Source organism: Poecilia reticulata, linkage group LG5 (genome assembly GCF_000633615.1).
Source record: "Poecilia reticulata strain Guanapo linkage group LG5, Guppy_female_1.0+MT, whole genome shotgun sequence".
Lineage (NCBI taxonomy): Eukaryota > Metazoa > Chordata > Actinopteri > Cyprinodontiformes > Poeciliidae > Poecilia > Poecilia reticulata.
Genome location: NC_024335.1, coordinates 3596422 through 3617406, shown reverse-complemented (window position 1 = coordinate 3617406; position 20985 = coordinate 3596422). Strand labels below are relative to the sequence as shown.

Below are 20985 nucleotides of genomic sequence, written 5' to 3'. Positions count from 1 at the left end.
TGGATGGATGGATGGATGGATGGATGGATGGACGGATGGATGGAAGGAAGGAAGGAAGTCTCCACAGGAACATTTATGAACTTTGCAGTGCTGCACATTTCCATTTGATGGTTATCTCCCTAGACGTAATTGATTATTTGTTATAAATACATTGGTGATTAGTCTTAATTTTGACATAAAACTTCATTTAGTTTTAATGACAGATTTTCAATAGAATTTAGTATCATTTCAGTCACTCTTTTGACATCTGTACTGATTTCAGTTTAGTCAAATTTATTCAGCTAAATCTTACAATAAATGATAAGTCATAGAGGAAACCTTTTTGGAAAGCCTCTTGGGAAAATAACTTTTTTACAGATTAGTGAAAAAGTTATTGTTAAATCTTCAATGTCAGTTTTCAAGGGCTGGTGTTCTGCATATGTGTCGCTGCTCCAGCTTTAATAAACATGATCCAAAAGAAACAACTAAGAATGGACTTATTTAAAGTAAAACCGAAACAAGGCGGATATAATTAAAACGAGAGTAGCAAATCCAAACACAGATTACCAATGAACAAAACTACAGACCCTGATCCTGACCACAGTAAAGTAAAATATGAAGCTAATTGGTTGCAAATAATTTTTAAAGATGTTTACTCAAAGAAATGTTTTCATGCATGGGATTCATTTCTTAGTCTGTGCAATGTCACCTTTTCTTTTCAGTCAGCTTCACATGAGTGACATTTTTCACCTGATTGTTGGGGCAAAAGAAAAACTGATCTACAGTCAGTTCAAATTATTCACATTGTCCCCTTGCTGTTGGATGCCAACTTTATTTATAAAGCCACACATGCCATGTGTGGCTTTTTCTTCCACTTTACTGTTTTGTACTCGTTTGTGTGGGTCTTTCACATTACATTCCTATGAAACAAATTTGAGTTTGTGTTTTTTGCACAACACAGTACAATGAAAGACTTTGTAGCTTATTTTACCAGGTCATGATCAGCAGCAGTATGTGCATCACATTGGACCATTAAAAGATCATGGACCAAGACTAACCTCAGTTTAAATAAATAAACATGTCTAGCTAGATAGAAGTAACACAAAACTATGATTAAATATAACTAACACAAATAATCTGGTTATAACAACAACAGATGTTATTTACTTCTAAGTTGCTAACTTAGAAGTAAGTATAACGAAACCCTTTGCTCCATATGAAAACACCATGAAACTAAACTTAACAATTTAGTTCCGCATCATATTGCAAGATAAAGACAGCTTTCACATTTATCACTTTCATCTCTTTCTGACATCAAATTATCTGACTTGAGCATTTTTGCAAAAGTTAACTTGATGTAGCGTAGATCAACAACAGTCTCAATCCTGCTGATTTGGGGTTATTATGCATGTTTAATTACATTACTACCGTCCCCCTGCAGAGAGAAGCAGCAAAGCTGTCTGGCTTAGAATCCATTAATATTTTCTTTCGGACCCTTTAGACAAATAAACAAGAGTCTTCACTTGCTCTTGTTGCAGCTGTAAGAGTGATTTTCATTTTAGGTGTCACTAATTAGGACTGCTGCATTTAAAAAACACCAAAAACTGACATAATCAACAAGCATATTTGAAAACTATCAAGCTAAGATATAAAACATTTTTGTAGTTGTAGTCAAAGAAATGGAAACAAATTGTCCATCATTGCAACTTGCCTCTAATCGGAACTAGACACCCAATAATCTGATTCAGATAATTCAGATATAAGAGCTAAAATAAAATGAGTAAAAAAAAAAAAAAAGTAAATGTAACCTATTTAAAAAGATCGCCTTTCAAATGTTTCCCTTAAAGTCTGGCTCATGAAGAAGTTTTTATTGTTCGATCTTGTACATTTCCGTTGCAAAGTAATGTTTCCAGATTATGTTGAGTTTGAGCCTGCATACATCTGTAAATATTTGTTTATCAATATTGACCTCACATACTTCTTGCAGGCGACGTGTGTTAAACATTTCCACGGGCATAGAGGCAATCGGAAACATTCGCTGGGACCTTTCATTGTGCCTTTTTCTGTCCTGGGTCATCTGCTACTTCTGCGTATGGAAGGGAGTGAGATCCACAGGGAAGGTACGACTTAAATAAACGAATGTGCATCATGTGTGACGCAGGCTTTAATCTGAATGGACACCTTTCATTCAGACAGAAGATAATGGAATGATATTTTAAGTGTTATCACTTCTCACAATTAATCTGAAGGATGAATACTTCCTTTTGAAGGCGCTAACCAGTACCTGCTAACAACAGATTACCGAAAACAAAAAATCTAAAATAAACAAACCTATGGACCAAAGAGGTTCTTGGACAACTGAATTCCTCCCCCCATTTTGTATTTATGCATGGGCATTTCATCTTTTACATTAACAGTTGTTTTCTCTTGGATAAGTATTTTTACAAATCATGAAAAAACATGGTAATGACGTGGAAAGATTTAGTTCACCGTGTACCCATTAATTGTAATTATTTAGAATGTGAAAGTGTTTGGAGCTCAAATTGAAGTTAAAGGTAGCTTGGCACATTATCAACCAGAATGCAACACACAGAGCAGAGCTATTGGAGTGTATTTCACAAAGAAAATGTGGAAAAATTAACAATTTCCTTCAAGGAGGCACTGGTATGTGTTGATCTATCACATAAAATTTCTGTCTCTTATCAAAGGAGGTACTCAAGTTTAGAAGAACATTTCTGAAGTATTTTAATTATTCAAAGGCACAGCTGCCAAGTTTACTTCATAAAATTAAAAGGTTGTAAATATTTGGAGCAGCTACAGATCAAATCTGTAGTCACTGAAGAATGATGCAGACCAGGTTTAACCAACATTTGTTTAAACATGGCTCTAACACAAAAACAAATAGGTAGGTAGATGATAGATTAGATATGGATCTAATTCATTCTCAACAAACAAGCAAATAGCATCCAAATTAGGCTCATTTGACCAAAGTAACACAATATTTGTGGCTTTTCACAATACAATTGAGACTTCACGTCTATCCTCTGTGTTTTTATCTTATCTTTTTACTAACAAACAAAGCTTCTTATGCATCAATAACAAAACAATGTGAACTTATTGAAAATGTAATGCTGTCTGCCACCTTCTGTTGGAATGTATAAGTTTGAAATCCACTGGTTATTTTTTTTTCCAGCCTCGATCGTCGGCACAGACATCTCAGGCTGTATTCATGTAACCTCGGCTCAAAACACCAAACAGCCAAACTTGCACCGCACACTAGTTTGCTGCAGTAGTGGAAGACAGATTTAGCAGACGTCCACGGCAGCGCTAGAATTTAACTTCATGCCATCTCATTACATAATTTGTACCTCATGGACTGAATTGTAATGGTGGAAATTTCCTTCAAATAAAACTTTGGTCTTGTGAACTTGTGCAGGAAGGGAGCAAAGACAGCACTTGTGCTTCTGGATGTTTTCCCCGTAGGTTATAAGTAAAACCATAAGCTATTACTCTCACATGTCTGCGATTCAACGGATTAGCAAATCCTAAAGAATGTTGTTGAAAGTACACAAAGTGGAAATGATGACCGGCATCTCAATTAGATGAATTTGTTTGTGACACAAAAGTTGCCTATAGTGGCTTGACTCAGACCCAACAGTGTTTTTCCTCAATGCCTGTGGATCAAATTACATTAGTCGACATTTGAACTCCTAGAGATCATTGGCGCCTCTGAGGTAACCTGAGGCTAATTCTTCTGTCACACATGAATAGATAAGTTTTGTAATGCTCAAAGAGGGGGTGTGTAAATATAAAATAAAAACAGTGGGAGTTTTGTAACTAATCCAACATTTGACATCTGCCGATATGTTGGATAATGTCTTGTCTCATCAGTTTAAAAACTGTATGAATTTCCAAGCTGCCAAACATGTGTGAAATTTCTAAATTTGGTGGTCGCGTCTGATTGCATTCACTTATTACAGATGCTTTTAGGGCTTTTTTTTGTTTGTTTTTTATACAGGCTACATACTTCACTGCCACATTCCCTTTTGTTTTATTGGTGGTGCTGTTCTTCAGAGGAATTACACTTCCTGGAGCTTTCCACGGTATCAAATACTACCTATACCCTGATCCTTCACGACTCGCCGACTCACAGGTACAAATATATCCACAGTTTAGAAAATAACCAGAAATTTTGCAGTCATGGTTCTTTATTTTAGTTTTTATTGTTTGACTATTTTAACTGAATTTCTGTATGAAGCCAAGATTGACACTAAACATCCACATGTCAAAATATGTCAGGAAAAACACAAAGGCTGTGGCTGTGTCCTAAATTTTGACATGGCTGTACATCTAATACTTTTTCAATGAGTAAAAATGGTACATTATTAAAAATCTTTTATTTTTGACTTCTTTAGGTCTGGATGGATGCTGGAACACAAATATTTTATTCCTATGCCATTTGCTTGGGGTACATGACCACATTTGGAAGCTACAACAAATACAACAACAACTGTTACAGGTGAGGAAATGATGGACGTATTATTTTACATAAGTAAACAACTTTTATTTCAAAATAAAAGTTTGACGTTATTTTCATTCGATTCTCTATAAAAACGATCAAAGTTCCATCCATCTTTTCTTCCGCTTATCCGGGGTCGGGTCGTGGGGGCAGCAGCTTCAGAAGGGAGGCCCAGACTTCCCTCTCCCCAGCCACTTCTTCCAGCTCCTCTGGGGGAACCCCAAGGTGTTCCCAGGCCAGCCGAGAGACATAGTCCCTCCAGCGTGTCCTGGGTTTTCCCCGAGGCTTCTTCCCGGTGGGACGTGCCCGGAACACCTCATCAGGGAGGCGTTCAGGAAGCATCCTTACCAGATGCCCAAGCCTCAACTGGCTCCTCTCGACGTGGAGGAGCAGCGGCTCTACTCTGAGTCCCTCCCGGATGACCGAGCTTCTCACCCTATCTCTAAGGGAGAGCCCAGCCACCCTGCGGAGGAAACCCATTTCGGCCGCTTGTATCCGTGATCTCGTTCTTTCGGTCATGACCCAAAGCTCATGACCATAGATGAGGGTGGGAACGTAGATCGACTGGTTAATCGAGAGTTTCTCTTTTTGACTCAGCTCTCTCTTCACCACGACGGACCGGTACAGCGCCCGCTTTACGGCAGATGCTGCCCCAATCCGCCTGTCAATCTCCCGCTCCCTTCTTCCCTCATTCGTGAACAAGATTCCCAGATACTTAAACTCCTCCACTTGAGGCAGGACGACCCCCCCTGACCAGGAGAAATGCCCTCTACCCTTTTCTGGCTCAAGACCATGGCCTCAGATTTGGAGGCACTGAGCCTCATCCCTGCCGCGAACCGTTGCAGCGAGAGCTGCAGATCACGATCTGATGAAGCCAACAGGACCACATCATCCGCAAAAAGCAGAGATGCGATCCTAAGGCCACCAAAACGGATCCCCTCAACACCTCGGTTGCGCCTAGAAATTCTGTCCTTGACAGTAATGAACAGAATTGGTGACAAAGGGCAGCCTTGGCAGAGTCCAACTTTCACCAGAAACGAGCCCGACTTACTGCCAGCAATGCGGACCAGACTCTGACAACAGTCATACAGGGACCTGACAGCCCATATCAAAGGGCCCGGTACCCCATACTCCCAGAGAACCCGATAAGCCGCCTCGGCAATGGAGGTAAGGAACATGGTCCACTCAGACTCGATGTCCCCCACCTCCCCCGGAACGTGTTCGAAGTTCACTTATTGCTGTAATTAATTCAAATGGTATGTAAAATGATTAAACTGAGAACCAATAGCAGCCACACTGGCACCAAAGTCACAGTAATAACTGGGCAGCAAATAGGGGTGTATGCTCTGAACACACATTAGTTAGTTTTTAGCTAGCTTCTACACCAGCTAACTAAAAATAGCAGGTTGATAAATTTAACGAGACAAAAAGAGTTTTACTTAGTATTCTCTGCACTATTATATGTCATCCCAATTGTTTACTTTTTTGAAGATGTCTGTACAGCAAATAATTATATTTCATCTGATTTGCAGAGACTCCTTCTATCTTTGCTTGCTGAACAGTGGGACCAGCATAGTGTCTGGATTTGCAATTTTCTCCGTTCTGGGCTACATGTCAACAAAGCAGGGAGTTGACGTTTCTGCAGTTGCTGAATCAGGTACAGAAGCTCCAGGCCAGCATGAATGTCTGGAAACTGCCTCTTCTTTTCTCCAGGAATTGCTTTCCTTTTAAATGACACTGTGATTGATAAAAGAGCCGCTAGATGTTTATAAGTTATTTGTTACTACATTTAATTTAGTACATTGCAGATGTGACCATGGCTTTGGACAGCAGTCTACCAATAGTGTCCTGTATGAGTGATGTGTTGTTTATTAGCAGCAACCATCTCATATGACTAAAGTTCTGGCAACTTGAATGACTTCCTTTGTGTATTTTCTGTAGGTCCTGGACTCGTCTTCATTGTCTATCCTCAAGCAGTAACTCTTCTGCCGTGGCCTCAGGTCTGGTCTGTGTGCTTCTTCTTCATGATCATCTTATTGGGAATTGATGGACAGGTCAGAATAATTATTTCTTTTATAACAACTTTAAGCTTTGGTCTAAGTTTTGCTCTTGCACTGTCTGTATTAAGCTCCCATTATATTGCTTCATTGCAGTTTGCAGGGCTTGAAAGCAACATGACGTCTTTAACGGATCTTTACCCTTCCTACCTCCGAAAGGGATACCGCAGGGAGCTTCTTCTGTTGCTGATCTGTACTGTTAGCTCTTTGTTTGGCTTGTTTTTGGTCACAGAGGTGAGTTGTTGGACATCGTTATAAAGATGAGCAATAAATCCACAATAATTATGGCCGTAAGGCTTAGTTCACATAAGCTTTGTTCCATCCGATGCGATGGATTTGATCGACTCTCAGGACATCATGAAAAGAAAAGTTGAAGCTCGAGCGTCATTGGACCTTCACAGAGGACAATGATCCAACGCTTCAGTTAAAAATACATCCTAGATACTACAGAGAATTATTTTGCCTGACTTCAACTTTACCAAAAAGTTAATGTCAGGGAAGTTAGATGCAGAAAAATACTGACTTTAGGCTCAGACTTCTTAAAAACTGTCATAACACTAAAAGGATTCTCTCCCGTGTGGAAATAATGCTCGCCATAAAAATGTTGAATAGTTTTAAAACTGTTAGAAAAAAAACAGCATTTTATGTTTAACTTGGTGAAACCACATTTAACACTAAAACCATTATTCTTTTTTTAAAATTTGTTTATTGCAAATAACTGCTTTACTTTGTTTTAGTTGCAGCTGTAGCTGTTAAAACTTGTTTCACAAACTGGTAAAAAACAAACAAACAAACAAAAAAGCACTAAACCACAATTGTTGTTTGTTTTAATTTTAGGCTGGTGCATACATTCTGCAGATCTTTGATCATTACGTTTGCAGCGGCCCAACTCTCCTTCTAATGGCAATCTTCCAGTCAGTGATCATCGGATGGATTTATGGTAAGGCAGGTTTTAGTTTAATTAAGTTGCAGTAACATTTAGATTCTCAAAATTCCTTGTAAAAGACAACATGCAATTTTTAAAGACAATTTAACTTTAATGATCTCTGTCCCAGTTGGTTGAGCCTTAACCACTTTGTCAAATGTGTTTCGACTTGTTTTAATCTCGATGCAGGGTAGGCATTGGCAGTGGGGCCTGTCACGTGGTCCTAAGGGACACATCGTGGATCCTGTTACTCTAACATCTGCTTTCCTTCTTTTTTGTTGAGACTCTGTTTCCAACCTGCTCTAAACACAATTTTAGTTAACTCTCCGATGACATGCAGAACAACAATTTAGTCTGTTGTGCTTTAGCTCTCTTTGCATACAGCTAAATCTCTAGTAAATCTCATTAAATTAGTTTTCCTTAACACATACATTTGTGACTGAAACTTTATATAACCAAATGTGTCTTTAACCTTCTCAGCAGATGTGGACTATTGGCACATTTTATGCAAGTTAATTCCCAACTTTAGACATGGCTGAATGTCACTCTCTCTTTAAACATCCATCCATCCATTTTCTTTGCGCCCTTGTCCCTTGGTGGGGTTGGGGTTGGGAGGGTTGCTGGAGCCTATCTCCAGCTGCCGTTCCGGGCAAGGGGCAGGGTCACTTTGGACAGGTTGCCAGTCTGTCGCAGGGCAACACAGAGACACACAAGACAAACAACCATGCACACACACAATTTAGACAACCCAATTAACCTGACAGTCATGTTTTTGGACTGTGGGAGGAAACCGGAGTACCCGGAGAGAGCCCACGCATGCACAGGGGGAACATGCAAACTCCATGCAGAAAGACCGGGGATTGAACCCAGAACCTTCTTGCTGCAAGGCAACAGCTCTACCAACTGCGCCACTGTGCAGCCCCTCTTTTAAACACTGCTTTCCAAATGTAATCATAACTCTTGAGATTTTCTACAGTTTGTCCGTTTGCTAATTTCAAAATGATATACTGAGATTTTATGTGACGAACACCTAAGTATGCTATGTTTGTTAGGTGGAAGAAGAAGAACACATGGGTGTCTGATTTTTATTTTGAGATATTTCTCTACCAGCCTTGCTCATCTAGACTGACGCAGGTTAATCAGGTTACCCAACTTTCTCTGCTAATGGAGAGTTGTATCTTTGCAGAAGAAAACCAAGTTTGTCATTCTCTGCTGTTTCAACTTTGACAAAAAATTTTCTGAAACTTAAGCCGATCAAAGTTTATGAGAAATGGGTGGAGATAATTACAGAGCAGTCCAAGGAGAAAACCTGTTCGCAGCTGTATGATTGAGACTGGGCAGAATTTCACCTTCCAGCAAGACAATGAAACTTAATGTACAACCAGAAGTACAAAGGACTGACTTATTTCAGAGTATATCTATTTATTAGAGTGGCCCAGTGTCTATGTGAAAGCATAGACATAAAACCCAACTCAGAAACAGTGACAAGACTTTAAATGTCGCTGAAACTATTCATTCAATCTGACTGAGCTTTAATTAAGTTTTGGACAAGAATGGGCAAAGATTTCTGTCTGTAGATGTGGAAAGCTGACACGCCTCAAATGGCTTGTGGCTATAATTCCAATCAAAAGTCCTTCTTAACAGTGTCTCAGTTGGGTTTCATGCAAATTCACGTGTTTCATGATTTTCTTTGCACAGAAAACTGAAGCCATTTTGCGGTTCCACAACATTTTAGCTTCTCACAAAGATTGCTTGAAAAATACAATAAAGTTTGTGGTTATAAGAAGACAAAACGTCAAAAGGCTTAATTGGTTTGCATACTTTTACAAAGAACTGATTAGGCTATATGACTGGACTGCATTGAAGTTACATTATTATGATTTAAATTGAAATAATGAATTAAACCTGTGTGTTTTGTAAAGTATCTTGAATTGTTATGTAAAATGAGCAAACTAAGATAAAAAGCATTAGAGCTGTTAAAATGAGCTTGTTGTCATGTAAGGAATTAACAATTTTACCTAGTTTACAAAGATTAACTTAATGAAACACAAAACTGCACACTGAGCTGCGAATGAATGATCACCAAAAAGTTTCTGATAAACTATGCATTTATAATTAACTAACACTAATACTTTAAGTTAGTATGGACTTGAGTTTCTCTCCTGTAACTGCATTCACATTGTTGAGTGCTATCATCATCACTATAGGGTAGTATTTAAGAAGGTGCATTTACTGACATCAAAAAAGTTCAGATTTTTCAGTTTTTGTTTGGCTAATAAGCAGGCAAGCTGAAAATTGTCTAATTTCAGTCACCAGACGAATTCTTAGTGTCTCTTTGGGTTCAAACTATTTGCTTTATGGTTTCAAAATGAAAGTGGGAAACGACAAAGTGGCGTTTGGGTGGGTATACAGCGGATGACACAAAAGATCAAAGGTGTAAGCCAAAAAAACATTCGGTCTGAGTTCCTTCATGTCTGCCTCACCACATCACACAATGACATGCACTTGCTTGGCTTGAATTGGTTAAGTGAGTGATTTATAGATGAGCTTCTACAAGCTATTTTTTATTTTTGTAGATGAGCTTTCGTCAGATGGTGCGCAGCCTTTGCGCACTTTTTTTCTTTTAGTAAAATGACGTATCTTTGTTGTCCTAGGTGCTGAACGCTTCAGTGGCAACATCGAAGACATGATTGGTTACAAACCTCTGCCGCTGTTCAAGTACTGCTGGCTCTACATCACCCCTCTTGTTTGCAGTGTAAGAGGCCAAATAGTTAAACTTTCACTTTGATTCAAACAGTTTATTTTTAATTTTCTCTTCCTGTCAAGGCAACCCTTGTATTTTTGCTCCTGAGATACACGCCAATGAAGTTCAACAACACCTACGTGTATCCCTGGTGGACTTACTGGATTGGCTGGTTTCTGGCCATGTCATCGCTGTCCATGATCCCAGTTACCATGGTCTTCAAACTGGCCAAAGAAAAAGGCTCTCTCTGGCAGGTCAGTAGATGATAAGGCATTCAAAAGATTTCAACATTGTTGAAGTCTGTTATTTAGTGTATGTCTGGAAGTACTGGGGAGAATTTATCACGTTATTTATATTTTCCTCAGCGACTTAAGAAAACCTCCAAGCCTGCAGATGACCTTCCAGGAATGGCAAGCATCGACGCATTGATGCATGCTCAGAACAAGGAACAAAATGACTCTGTGCTATGAAACCTAACTGTTTTATATTTTCCTTAAGTACAGCACATTAGCTCATACAATAGAAACAGCTTCTGTATTCTTAGTATATGATTTGCTGCTCTTGTCATATTTTCTTCACGTTTCTGAGACATTTTCTTCTTATATGAGAGGGTGTGTAGAAATCTCCCAACAACAACGTACTCGTTCCCAGAAAACCAGACCTGGAATAAGAGTGTGATAAATACATAGAGACCCCAATACGCAACGCCCACAACCTAACTATATCTGCTTGCTGTCTTGCTCAGGAATTTTGGATAAATGAGGCTTAATTACATTAACATGTACATCAGGAGGAGAGAAGGAACTGCAAAAATTCATCAAAAATATGGCAGTATAGCACCTTCCTGCAGAGCAGTGAGGGTGTGTTCACCATGTGTTTGTATTGCAGAATACAACTTTTGTAAAACAATAGAAAAATAGGTTTTGTCTCATTTGTTCGCATTAAATTCTCATTTTCCAGGGTGTAAAATTTGAATGTTGAGTTTACAGACTCTAGGAATTATAAATTAGAGTACACCAACAACTAGGTCTGTTTTTTTTTTTTTTTAAATAATACAAAACCTAAAGACACATTTGTAAGAAAAATTATTTTCTTAGTTGAGAGAGAGTTTCCAAATCCTGCCTTTGCCAAACAGCTTTTGGAGGAGGCAGTGTGATTGTTTTTCATATTTTTATTTCTGCTTTTCAGCCAACAAATATATTTTTTTTTATTTCAAATGTGTGATTTAAAAAGAAACAAACAAGCTACAAATGGGATACAATTTAGAAAAATTATTACAACAATGAAATAACTGACCAAACACACATTTTCTTAATTTTGAGGTTAGTTTGTCTTGCGGAGGTTGTTTAGTTAAAATATGTGGTGTTTGTTATTATTTTAGAAATCTTTCATTTTAAAATCAGTTAATTTGTATCTAGTATTAAATAATTAAAGTAAAACTTATTTAAATAAATAATGAAATGAAATTAAGACACTTTTGATATGTGGAACCTCACACCACTTTGTCAAGGGAAACGTTTTTGCCACATAGAAATTCCCCTTTGATGTCTCTGAACTGTAAAGAGGGAAATATGTAAGAATAAAAAGGACCAAAAAAGCTCAAACAAACTCCACATTTTTGAATGTTAAACCAACAGTATAATTGAGACACTGCAACCTAAGCAAAGACTGTCAACTAGAGGCGGCACTGATACCAACTATTTGCATTGCATTCCACATTCACAGCAGGAGCTAAACAGCAAACGATGTTTGTTTGGCACTAAATCTTTCTGCTTTCACAAGAAGACAAAAACTCAGTTTCAGTTTAAACTTGACAGTTCTTTGCAATGGGGGGCTGACCTGTGTGGAAATTCTTCAATATTGCTTTACCGCTCAACACAGGTTTCTGTTTTGGTGGGTAACCTCTGTACAGACCATCAGTGTGGGATTGTTCATGAGACGTGACAGCAGTTTATCTCTATTTTCTATTTTATTTTTGCCTGCTACAGCAGCAGATTGTTATACCCTAGTCAAGCTTTTACATATTTGCTTTGTGTTTTGGTTGCATACTGCATAATGTATATGCAGCTTTAAGTAAATACCTCTCCATCCTTGTCTTTATGGGACTGATAATTTAGCAGATGTGATGTAAACTGCAGCTGTAAGCCATGATGTCACTGATGTTTGGACTTGTTGAATATTTTAGAGGCATGAGGGCCATAACATTGAGAGTCCATACATACCAGACACACTCCGCTTTTGCAGTAATGACCCAATAATAATGTTGCATAAATACTTAAGGGTGATGGGCGGCAACAAAAAACGTGGCAAACCTATTTCTGATTAATTTAGGTAATGCACAGGGCAATGAACTTAAAGCACAAGATGTCTGAACTTTCATAAAGTGTAGAAAAAAAACAAATTTTATGTGACCTCATAAAAAGGTTTTTGATTTTTACAGTATGAGCTTCTCTACGATGTCATTTGCTTACAGTAATGATTCATCAGAATGATGCAGTTTGGTTTTGGGCAGCAATCCGCTACCATATATGTTGCACATACAATTTTATGCTAAGGTATGCAAACATTATTTCTACAGTCATGAAGACATACTACCCTCAGAATGTGGAATGCTTGAAGTAGATGCTACAATGAGGCAGACTGACCTATTTTCTGACGAATTTAGCTAAAAATTATTTGACTACCTGGACTCAGATGTATAGGGCATTGAACTTATGATGTAATATGGGTTTGGACAGCAGTCTACCAAAAGCATGTTGAACATATGACAGCATGAGGTCACATATATGCAGACACCCTTTATGCACTGGTGAAGTAACCCTCGCCTTAACATGCTAAGCGCTGACCCCCAATTTCAAGTTTTATTTGTATAGCACAGTAAAGCAACGAAGCAACCTGCATTTCTTCTGTTTCCACTCTGCAATAATTACGCACTCGTTAGCCAATGAGAGCCTTTAAGGGGCCTTTGTTGAATGTTATATAATGTTTGATGTTGCAAAAAGAGTTGGTATGTGGATCTTTGCATAGTATGTGCCTTACTGACAATCAGGCATTGTAGCATCTTCACAAGTGTATTGGAAGAAATGTTTTGGAGATGTCTAGCAGTGACACAAACCCATACTGATGTTTACCAACCCAAAGAAAAGCCAAATAACAGTGATGACACAGCACACATTAGTACTCAGTGCAAATGCATATAGCTTTACAGTGACTTTATCTCTTAATGCACAGGAAAGGCATTAAAGCTGTTTCATATTGTTGTAGTATCACTAGTATTTACGTTACAATGCTGAAATGTGTAAAGAAAAACATTCAAAGTCAAAGCTAATTAGGTTTTTCAGGAAAACACAATTCTGAACTTAAGATTTGGGAAGAAAATATATTTTTAATGACTTTGCGGTGCTAAATTTGTGTATTACATTTGAGTAGAGCCATATCAGGCATTTTATTCTGATTGTGGCCAGACCAAATGGTTATGATGTGATTTTTATCCATTGGCAGGCAAGACAGTATGCTATAAGGACATTTTTGACCACTGCTAATTTGATGTGACTACTTATAAGGGCTTTTATCTGACTTTTTTTTATTTTATTTTTTTACATGAGATATATTTTATGCACTATATGAACCAAGTAAACATGTTTTATGACTTTTGAAAAGCTACAAAGTAACCTTTACAGAGCTTTAAATCTTTTTTTGGTACAAAGTATTTTTTTTACTTTAATAAAGCCTTTTCTCTGTGAGTATGGCTGTAAAGTTGTACAATAAAATACTTTCTGGGGTAAGATACAGTAACTTTGTTCATTGTTATTGTGTCTTTGTAGAGTGAGTGACAGTTCAGTTTTTAAAAAAAGGAAAAGAATCAAAATAGATTTTAAAAAGCACTCGTTTATGAAACAAAAATAAAGGCTTATAACAGGCACACAGTGCAGATAGTCAGTCATGCATATCTGAAGCACATATGCAGACAGCATGATCTCAAGTTGGAGATTTTCTAACAAATTAACTCACTTAAGGGATATTTAGACCACAAAATCTGGCATTTTTTCCCCACTTCATGTCCAACAGATAAAGCTGTTCACATATCGTCCACTGTGGGGCTGACTTGTTCTGTTCTTCCGTTTCAGAAAGCTCCAGCTAGCAGCAGTCATCGTCTCATCAAGCCTCTAAATTTATTCTAGTTTGGAGAATCCATCTTTTGCCGCACCCACCAAGTCCTTTGACAGCACTTTGGTGGTGGAGAGTTTCAAACAAAGAAATGCGTTCATTTCTTAAGAAAAAAAAATATTGCGTAGGAGGGATTTATTTATATCTTTCTATGGGGATGGTGAAGAGCTGAGCCAAACAGCGAAGCACTTAATTCACTAGTTTACGTAAATTGATAAAGGATGGTCTGCCCAGGAAGAGGGATGAACGTTTTTAACATTGAATATTTTTTTGATTTTTATAGTAATTTGGACAACAAATATGCATTATACATTGGTGCAATGCATCTTTTGTCCCTGATGCCAAACAGACTCAAAATTATTTGATTGTATTTGTTTCAGTGGATGTAAAATTGAAAAAAAATATATTTTCTAAGTGGCACAATCATGAGTGACAGGGCTAATTTTACACATAGGGACTCCCATTTTAACATCTAAGAAATGTCCAGTGTGTTAAAAAACCCCACAAAACTCAGAGATGTTTAAGTATTAATGAGCTTAAATGCTTCCTGACTTACATAAAAAGAAAGACATGCGTGAGTTTCCCAGAGGACATTTGATGTAGATAAATATGTTTTAATTTTGCCTGATGTTGGTAATTTTCATCATTCCTTTACTCTCTAAGCATTAACACTGCAAAAAAAAAAAAAACTCTTGTGAAGTTTTAGCATTTATTTTCCAAAGCAGTAAAAAAATACAAATTAAAAAAAGACGTTTTGTCTAAATAGGTAAAGTGGTTCTGACAATTTTAATATCATCGACCGGACGATCTTGACTGTTTGTTTCCACCAGCCCGATCCGGTTTAGCACACCCATGCCTTGGCACACTCTTCCAAAAATACTATGCTTCCCGTCCAGCCACTGCGTGGGTCCGAGGGTGAGGAAGAACTGACTTCCGTTGGTGTCTGGTCCTGCGTTGGCCATGGCCACAATTCCAGCGCCTGAAGAGATGAACAAAGGAAAAGAAAAGAGAGGTCATTTTCTGATGTTCACAGATACTGAAGATGCAAATTATCTTAACAGAAAAACCAACACACTTTTGGGCAGTCACAATATGACAAATTATAGCAAAAAATGACATTTATTGATTTAAACTTCTAAATTAAATGTTGAATGTGGATAAAATCCACCTATGTGTTGACATGTTTTTTTTCCCCCTCTGAGATTACCTGTAAATTTCAGGTCCGGGTGAAGTTCATCCTCAAACTGTTTACCATAAATGGAGGCACCGCCTCGACCTGAGGGTCAAAACAAAGATCAACAGCTGCACATTTAGCCAACCAACCAAAGTAAAAATCACATACAGGGCCTTCTACATTTACTAAAAACATGGCAAACACACATTTTTAAATAAATTGAGCCCAACAGCAGCACCATAATCTGACACTTTAGATTTAGAAAAATCAAATCCTTAATTTGATTACCTGTATCTAGTGGATTAAAAAAAATCCTACATTATAAAATATCTTATTTTATGTGAAAAGCTCACACAAAACCTATGCACAAAAAATTGTGCATTAGGGCTAAATCTGGTGCAATGTGCCTCTTTTCATGGTGCTAAAGAAACTCAGTTATTTGATTAAATTTAAGGTTTCAGTGGGCGTAGATAAAAATAAAAAAAAAACAGGCTTCTGTACTGAGCTCCCTGACTCTCTAAGACATAAAAGTATTATTATATTATATTATATTATATTATATTATATTATATTAAGCTAAACCAGCAGTTAGAAGCTGCAAGTGGCTCTTTAGATCCTCCACTGTGGCTCTCAAACTGTTTTTTTTTACTAACATTGTTAAAGAAAATCTTTTAAAATCTTCTCAGAAATCTATTAACATGCTACAACAACAAATAAAAACTACTTAGCAGATCATTTACACTGTTAGAGTAATGACTACTTTTGTGAAGTAATTATTTTGTTTGTTTTTTTTTACATAATTTTCATTTAAATTTTAACATTCTGCTAACAGAAAAGCTATTCCCTGCAATATAAACATTTGATTTAATTTTAAAACCCAAAAAACATAAATAAACTCGCTTTTTTTTTTGGGCTTAAAAGTCAAAACAAACATCTTATTGTAGACAATGTCACAATTACATATTTTATTTTATAGATACATTTTGCATTTGTGGCTCTGAACAGATTTTGTTTGGTTGGAGCAAAGGCTGCTGACCCCTGATCTACATCACTGCACTGCATTTCTGGCTGCATGTTGTGTTGAAATGTAACCCTTCACCTTCAACTCTTTCAGGTGTTGCGTTCAACATGGTGATTTTACGTAGGAGCATCAAAATAATGGAGGTTAAAGGTTAAAGCACTCCAAACGTTTGAAGTTATTTGTAAAGAGACGTGCATAAATTCCTTCCTTCCACCTACCTGTTCCTGTAGGATCCCCCGCCTGCACCATAAAGTCTTTGACAATCCGGTGAAACTTGGTGTTGTTGTAGTAGCCTCTCCTGCCCAGCTCTGCGAAGTTCTTGCACGTTTTGGGGGCATGGTTCCAGTAAAGCTCCACCAGAACCGTCCCCATCCTTAAAAACACATCACCGTTGCCATTAGTGTCAATCCGTTAAAAGCGGAACATGCTCTGCAGCACCACCTCGTAGTGAAAATGTGATATTAACATAGGCACGTTCATTTCTTAAATTGGATCTATAAGCACGTCTCCGTGCGCACAAAAATGAAAGCTAGCAAGTTTAGCATGTAGTGTTTTCATACTGACGTGGTCTCCAAAGCCACGGTGGGCGGCTGCCATGTGTCTGGAGGTATGCCGGACATTATAACGTTACACAGCAGGATACAAGTCCAAATAACCCAAACAAACCAGTTAGGTAAAACAAATGAACAAACTATCAAAGCTGGTGGCTCATTCAAACCGATCCTGGAGCGGCTTTTAGTCTTCTTCTTTCAGTTCCTGTCGAGTCCTCTTGATGTTAGAAGTGTACTGTCCTCTGCTGGTCAAACTCATACACAAAGACATGTTTATTTTCTTCTTCCTCTTCTTCTTCTTCTTCTTCTTCTGAAGGAAGTCGGCTGGCAAACAACTGTTCAGTGTACAATATCGCCACCAACTGGTGATCAGTTTTGGTTAATGTTCAAATTCGCTTCAAAAAAACTATCATTTTTCTACTCATGGGCGTGGTTATTATTAAAAATGCTACCAACGCTTCTTCAGATAAAACAATTGATTATTGTCCATTAAAAATAAACATCGTGTGTGTGCTTGATCTTTTCGTCCAGAAATAACTAAGGTTGTGTTACACATGGTTGTGCTGTTGGATAGGAGTTCAGAGAAGGTACTTTGCTTTCTATTTTTTATTATTATTATTATTTTTATGGTGCTCTTCTTATTGGGTAACGAATTGATTTGAAAATTTTGCTGAAATATATCCTTGTCATGTTGAGTGACTCTTGTCCATGTCACTCATGTAAAGGTAAAATAGCAGTTTTTAAAAAAAAAATCCACCTACAAATTATGCACAGTCTTACAGTTAAATATCTGAAACAGTTCTTCATTCGTTAAGATAAAAGGTACTGAAAAATAAATGTAAAAAGAACCTTGAAGTTTGCTGCTTAAAGGAATGTAAGTAAAAACTACTCATTTTATGTATTATTATTATTATTATTATTATTATTATTATTATTATTATTATTATTATTATTATTATTATTATTATTATTATTATATTCTTTTATTATCCCTTGTTAATACAGTTTAAATGTTCCAGTTTTTTGTTTTCCTTAGAGTCAATCTGTGTGTAAGGTTTCTATACACTTTATTTTTCTGCATGAGTCAATGATTTCTGCTGTATTTTGCAGATGTGTAGGCAGCCTGCCACCCTGCCTGATGTCAGCTCTGGATCATGAAAGAAAGTTTTGTGTTTAAAGTCCCTTTGGCTTCCTGTCTCGCGCACTGTAAAGCTGTTCAGTGATGCTTGATTTATGTTCAAACTGGCTTCAGATGCAGGACATGAACATGCCCCACAGGAAAGGGTAATCTTTGGATTACATTTACGTACATTGGCATTCAAACTTTTTTTTATTTTGTTCTTTTAATCAACATGCAGGTTTATACTAACACACAAATATCCTTTTGAGTCTGATTCAAATAATAATCAACTGCCTTCTGTTCTTTTGGAACCGTCTGCATGCTGCAAACTTTACAATACAACACATTAGTTTGCAAAAAACAAGAATAACTATCAATCACCAAAATACATCACAACATAATTAAGCTGCATTAACCAAATGTAAGAAAGTAAGTAAACTTTATTTATTTTTTTGTACATTTCACAGTGGCCTGTCTATTAAAAGCTCTTAAAGACTAACATTTTAAAATAAATTGTATCTTTGACAGGCAGACATGGCAAATTAATCTTTCAGTCATTAATCCTCAGTATCAAAGGCTGATGTTAAGACCAATGTTTTTATGAATGTGATAACATAGTAAACTTTATAAAGTTCTGAAAAGTGTCAACTAAATTCTAGAGAAGTCACCTCTAAGTCAATGTGTTTTTTTAATGCAAAGCCATCAAGGATTGTTATAATTTTTGTTTTAATTCACATGCAGAATTAGTTCTAGACATAGGGAATGGCATGATCCCTAATGTTTCAGAATCTTAAAAAGGTTTCTGCTGGTAGGTGTGAAAAGTCTGACCCCTGGGAAACAACCAAGGAATAATTCTGACCCACATTAAAGGCCTGCAGCTGCAAAACTATACACCAACCGGTTTTGTTCCGCATTCCAGAGACAAAAAAGAGGACTTTGATGCACAAATCTGGAAAAAAATCTGTAAAGATGTGGAAATGTGGAAAAAAAAACATTTCAATATGCCATCTGTTTTTACAATAAATTGTCTAGACTGTAGATTTTATGACCTACAGTCATAAAATGTTCTGGTTTGTTAGGATGTTCCCAACTGTTGATGAATTGCAACCTTTATGTTGGTGCCTAACCTCACACAGCCTGAAGGAAAGGTGAACTTTCTGCCTTTTTAAACAGAAATCTTATGTCTAGTAAAGCCAACGCAGCAGTCGACATTTCTCTCTCTGTTATATTCATCTATGTCCAAGTATTAGCTGGAGTTAAGCATGGGTGCTACTGTGAAAAAAAGCTTTCTGAAAAATAGATTGTCCTGTTTCTATGTCCTGTTCTGTCAGAACATAGAAAGTGCTTGCAGAACTAGGAAAACAGATGCTTTCTGTTCAAGAAAGCATCTGTTTCCATACACTGTTCGCCTCTGAACTACTTCTGCATACTTTGTGCTATTCAAACATTCAACTTTTACCATATTTTGCTCATTCAGAACATTACTGCTATGTCTGTTGGTACTGACATCATCTAAGGTTTATGAAATATACATTTTGGGATCATCTTGGGCCCCATTGAAGTGAACAGAACATAACATAATTTCTGAAAAAAATCAGAGAAAAACTTTGAGCTCTTTCACAGCTAACTACTTCCACGTGTACTCAGCTATACATGCCATTGAAGTATTAAAATGTAGTCATATCCATCAACTACTTCTGTTTATTTAAGCATTTTCATATGTTTTACAGAATTCAGTTTTTTACAGAATTCAGTGTGAGGTTATGCACCGTCACGGTGCATAACCTCACACTGACTGTGATGCAGGATCATGTGAGACAGTGATGTGTAAGTTCCTGGAGTGGTGGCAAAGATACTGAAGATTATTTTTCATAGGGCCATGATCAGCTAATGACAGATGTTGGGTAACTTCATCATGCTTATACTATACCAAAGTGCCAGATGCTCTGCTCAGATCGAGCGCCGAGAGCAGAATATACCATGCATGTGATAGAGAAAGACCAAGTCGTTTCAATGCGAAAGGTGAAATATGCACAAATAGCAATGAATAAACTCAACAAAACTATCGCATAATTATATTTTAGGTTATGCTGCTGTTCATTTCAACTATTTTTATTTATCTTTTGTGCTTTCTCGTTAATAACTGTTGTGATACTGGAAGTTTTCAAGGTGAAACATTGAAGAAATATATTCTTGTCACCAATTCATAGCACTGGAGCCCAGCATATTAATAAATCTGCTAAAATCCATTACAATTAATCTACACATAGAGCACAGGACAAAATAATTCAGGCTGTGAAAGAGTAAAACACCTCTGTCAGATCTCAAAGCTGCTATTTTACCAGACATTGTTTAGCTCCATCCGTCTTCCTATCGACTCTGATCAGACTGGACAAACTGTTCTGGTGAGTTCAACCACTGATTATAATTATAGGGAAGCAACATTTCCAAACAACGCAACATCCACCAGTTTACCTTGGGAAACTTTTGGCAAAAACAGCGATGCACTCACCCTGACAAATCTCCAGGGAGATTATTTTGTAATTTGTAATTTTTGTAATTTAGTAATTTATTTCAGACAAACCTTTCACCGGCAATGTAGAACAAACACAAAATACATAATAAATTTCTTGAAGACACATCACATCGGTGATTATGAGTCTGAAAAGGAGTATGAAGAAGTATAACTTATATAATCAGACCCCTTTTCCAGCTGTAATTTATCACAT

At 37.2% G+C, this 20985-nt stretch overlaps 2 protein-coding genes across 5 annotated transcripts in view; one reads left to right on the top strand and one right to left on the bottom strand.

Moving 5' to 3' along the window:
- The window catches only part of slc6a11a (solute carrier family 6 member 11a), a 19493-nt gene extending 8351 nt beyond the window's left edge, over window positions 1–11142 (top strand). For 2 of the 3 annotated variants that reach the window (XM_008408811.2, XM_017305050.1), the window contains exons 7-16: window positions 1967–2099; window positions 3998–4132; window positions 4395–4498; window positions 6031–6155; window positions 6440–6552; window positions 6652–6789; window positions 7393–7495; window positions 10135–10235; window positions 10307–10477; window positions 10589–11142. In XM_008408811.2, coding sequence (XP_008407033.1) covers window positions 1967–2099; window positions 3998–4132; window positions 4395–4498; window positions 6031–6155; window positions 6440–6552; window positions 6652–6789; window positions 7393–7495; window positions 10135–10235; window positions 10307–10477; window positions 10589–10693 — 1228 coding nt within the window. In that variant the 3' untranslated portion in view covers window positions 10694–11142. Of the gene's footprint in view, window positions 1–1966; window positions 2100–3997; window positions 4133–4394; window positions 4499–6030; window positions 6156–6439; window positions 6553–6651; window positions 6790–7392; window positions 7496–10134; window positions 10236–10306; window positions 10478–10588 lie in introns of those variants that run through there. The other variant, XM_008408812.2, reaches the window with a different exon arrangement.
- A 2949-nt stretch (window positions 11143–14091) lies between these two features.
- On the bottom strand, window positions 14092–17430 carry ppil1 (peptidylprolyl isomerase (cyclophilin)-like 1). Of its 2 annotated transcripts, none has more exons than XM_008408815.2 (4): window positions 17278–17430; window positions 16804–16958; window positions 15598–15666; window positions 14092–15369 (listed from the first exon to the last, which is right to left on the bottom strand). In XM_008408815.2, exons 2-4 carry the CDS (start codon window positions 16955–16957, stop codon window positions 15149–15151), a joined length of 444 nt encoding a protein of 147 aa, XP_008407037.1. In that variant the 5' UTR covers window position 16958; window positions 17278–17430; the 3' UTR covers window positions 14092–15148. The 2 variants fall into 2 exon arrangements, with proteins under 2 accessions (XP_008407037.1, XP_008407035.1); XM_008408813.2 differs by having other exon boundaries at window positions 17150–17429.
- Between the last annotated feature and the right edge of the window lie 3555 nt (window positions 17431–20985).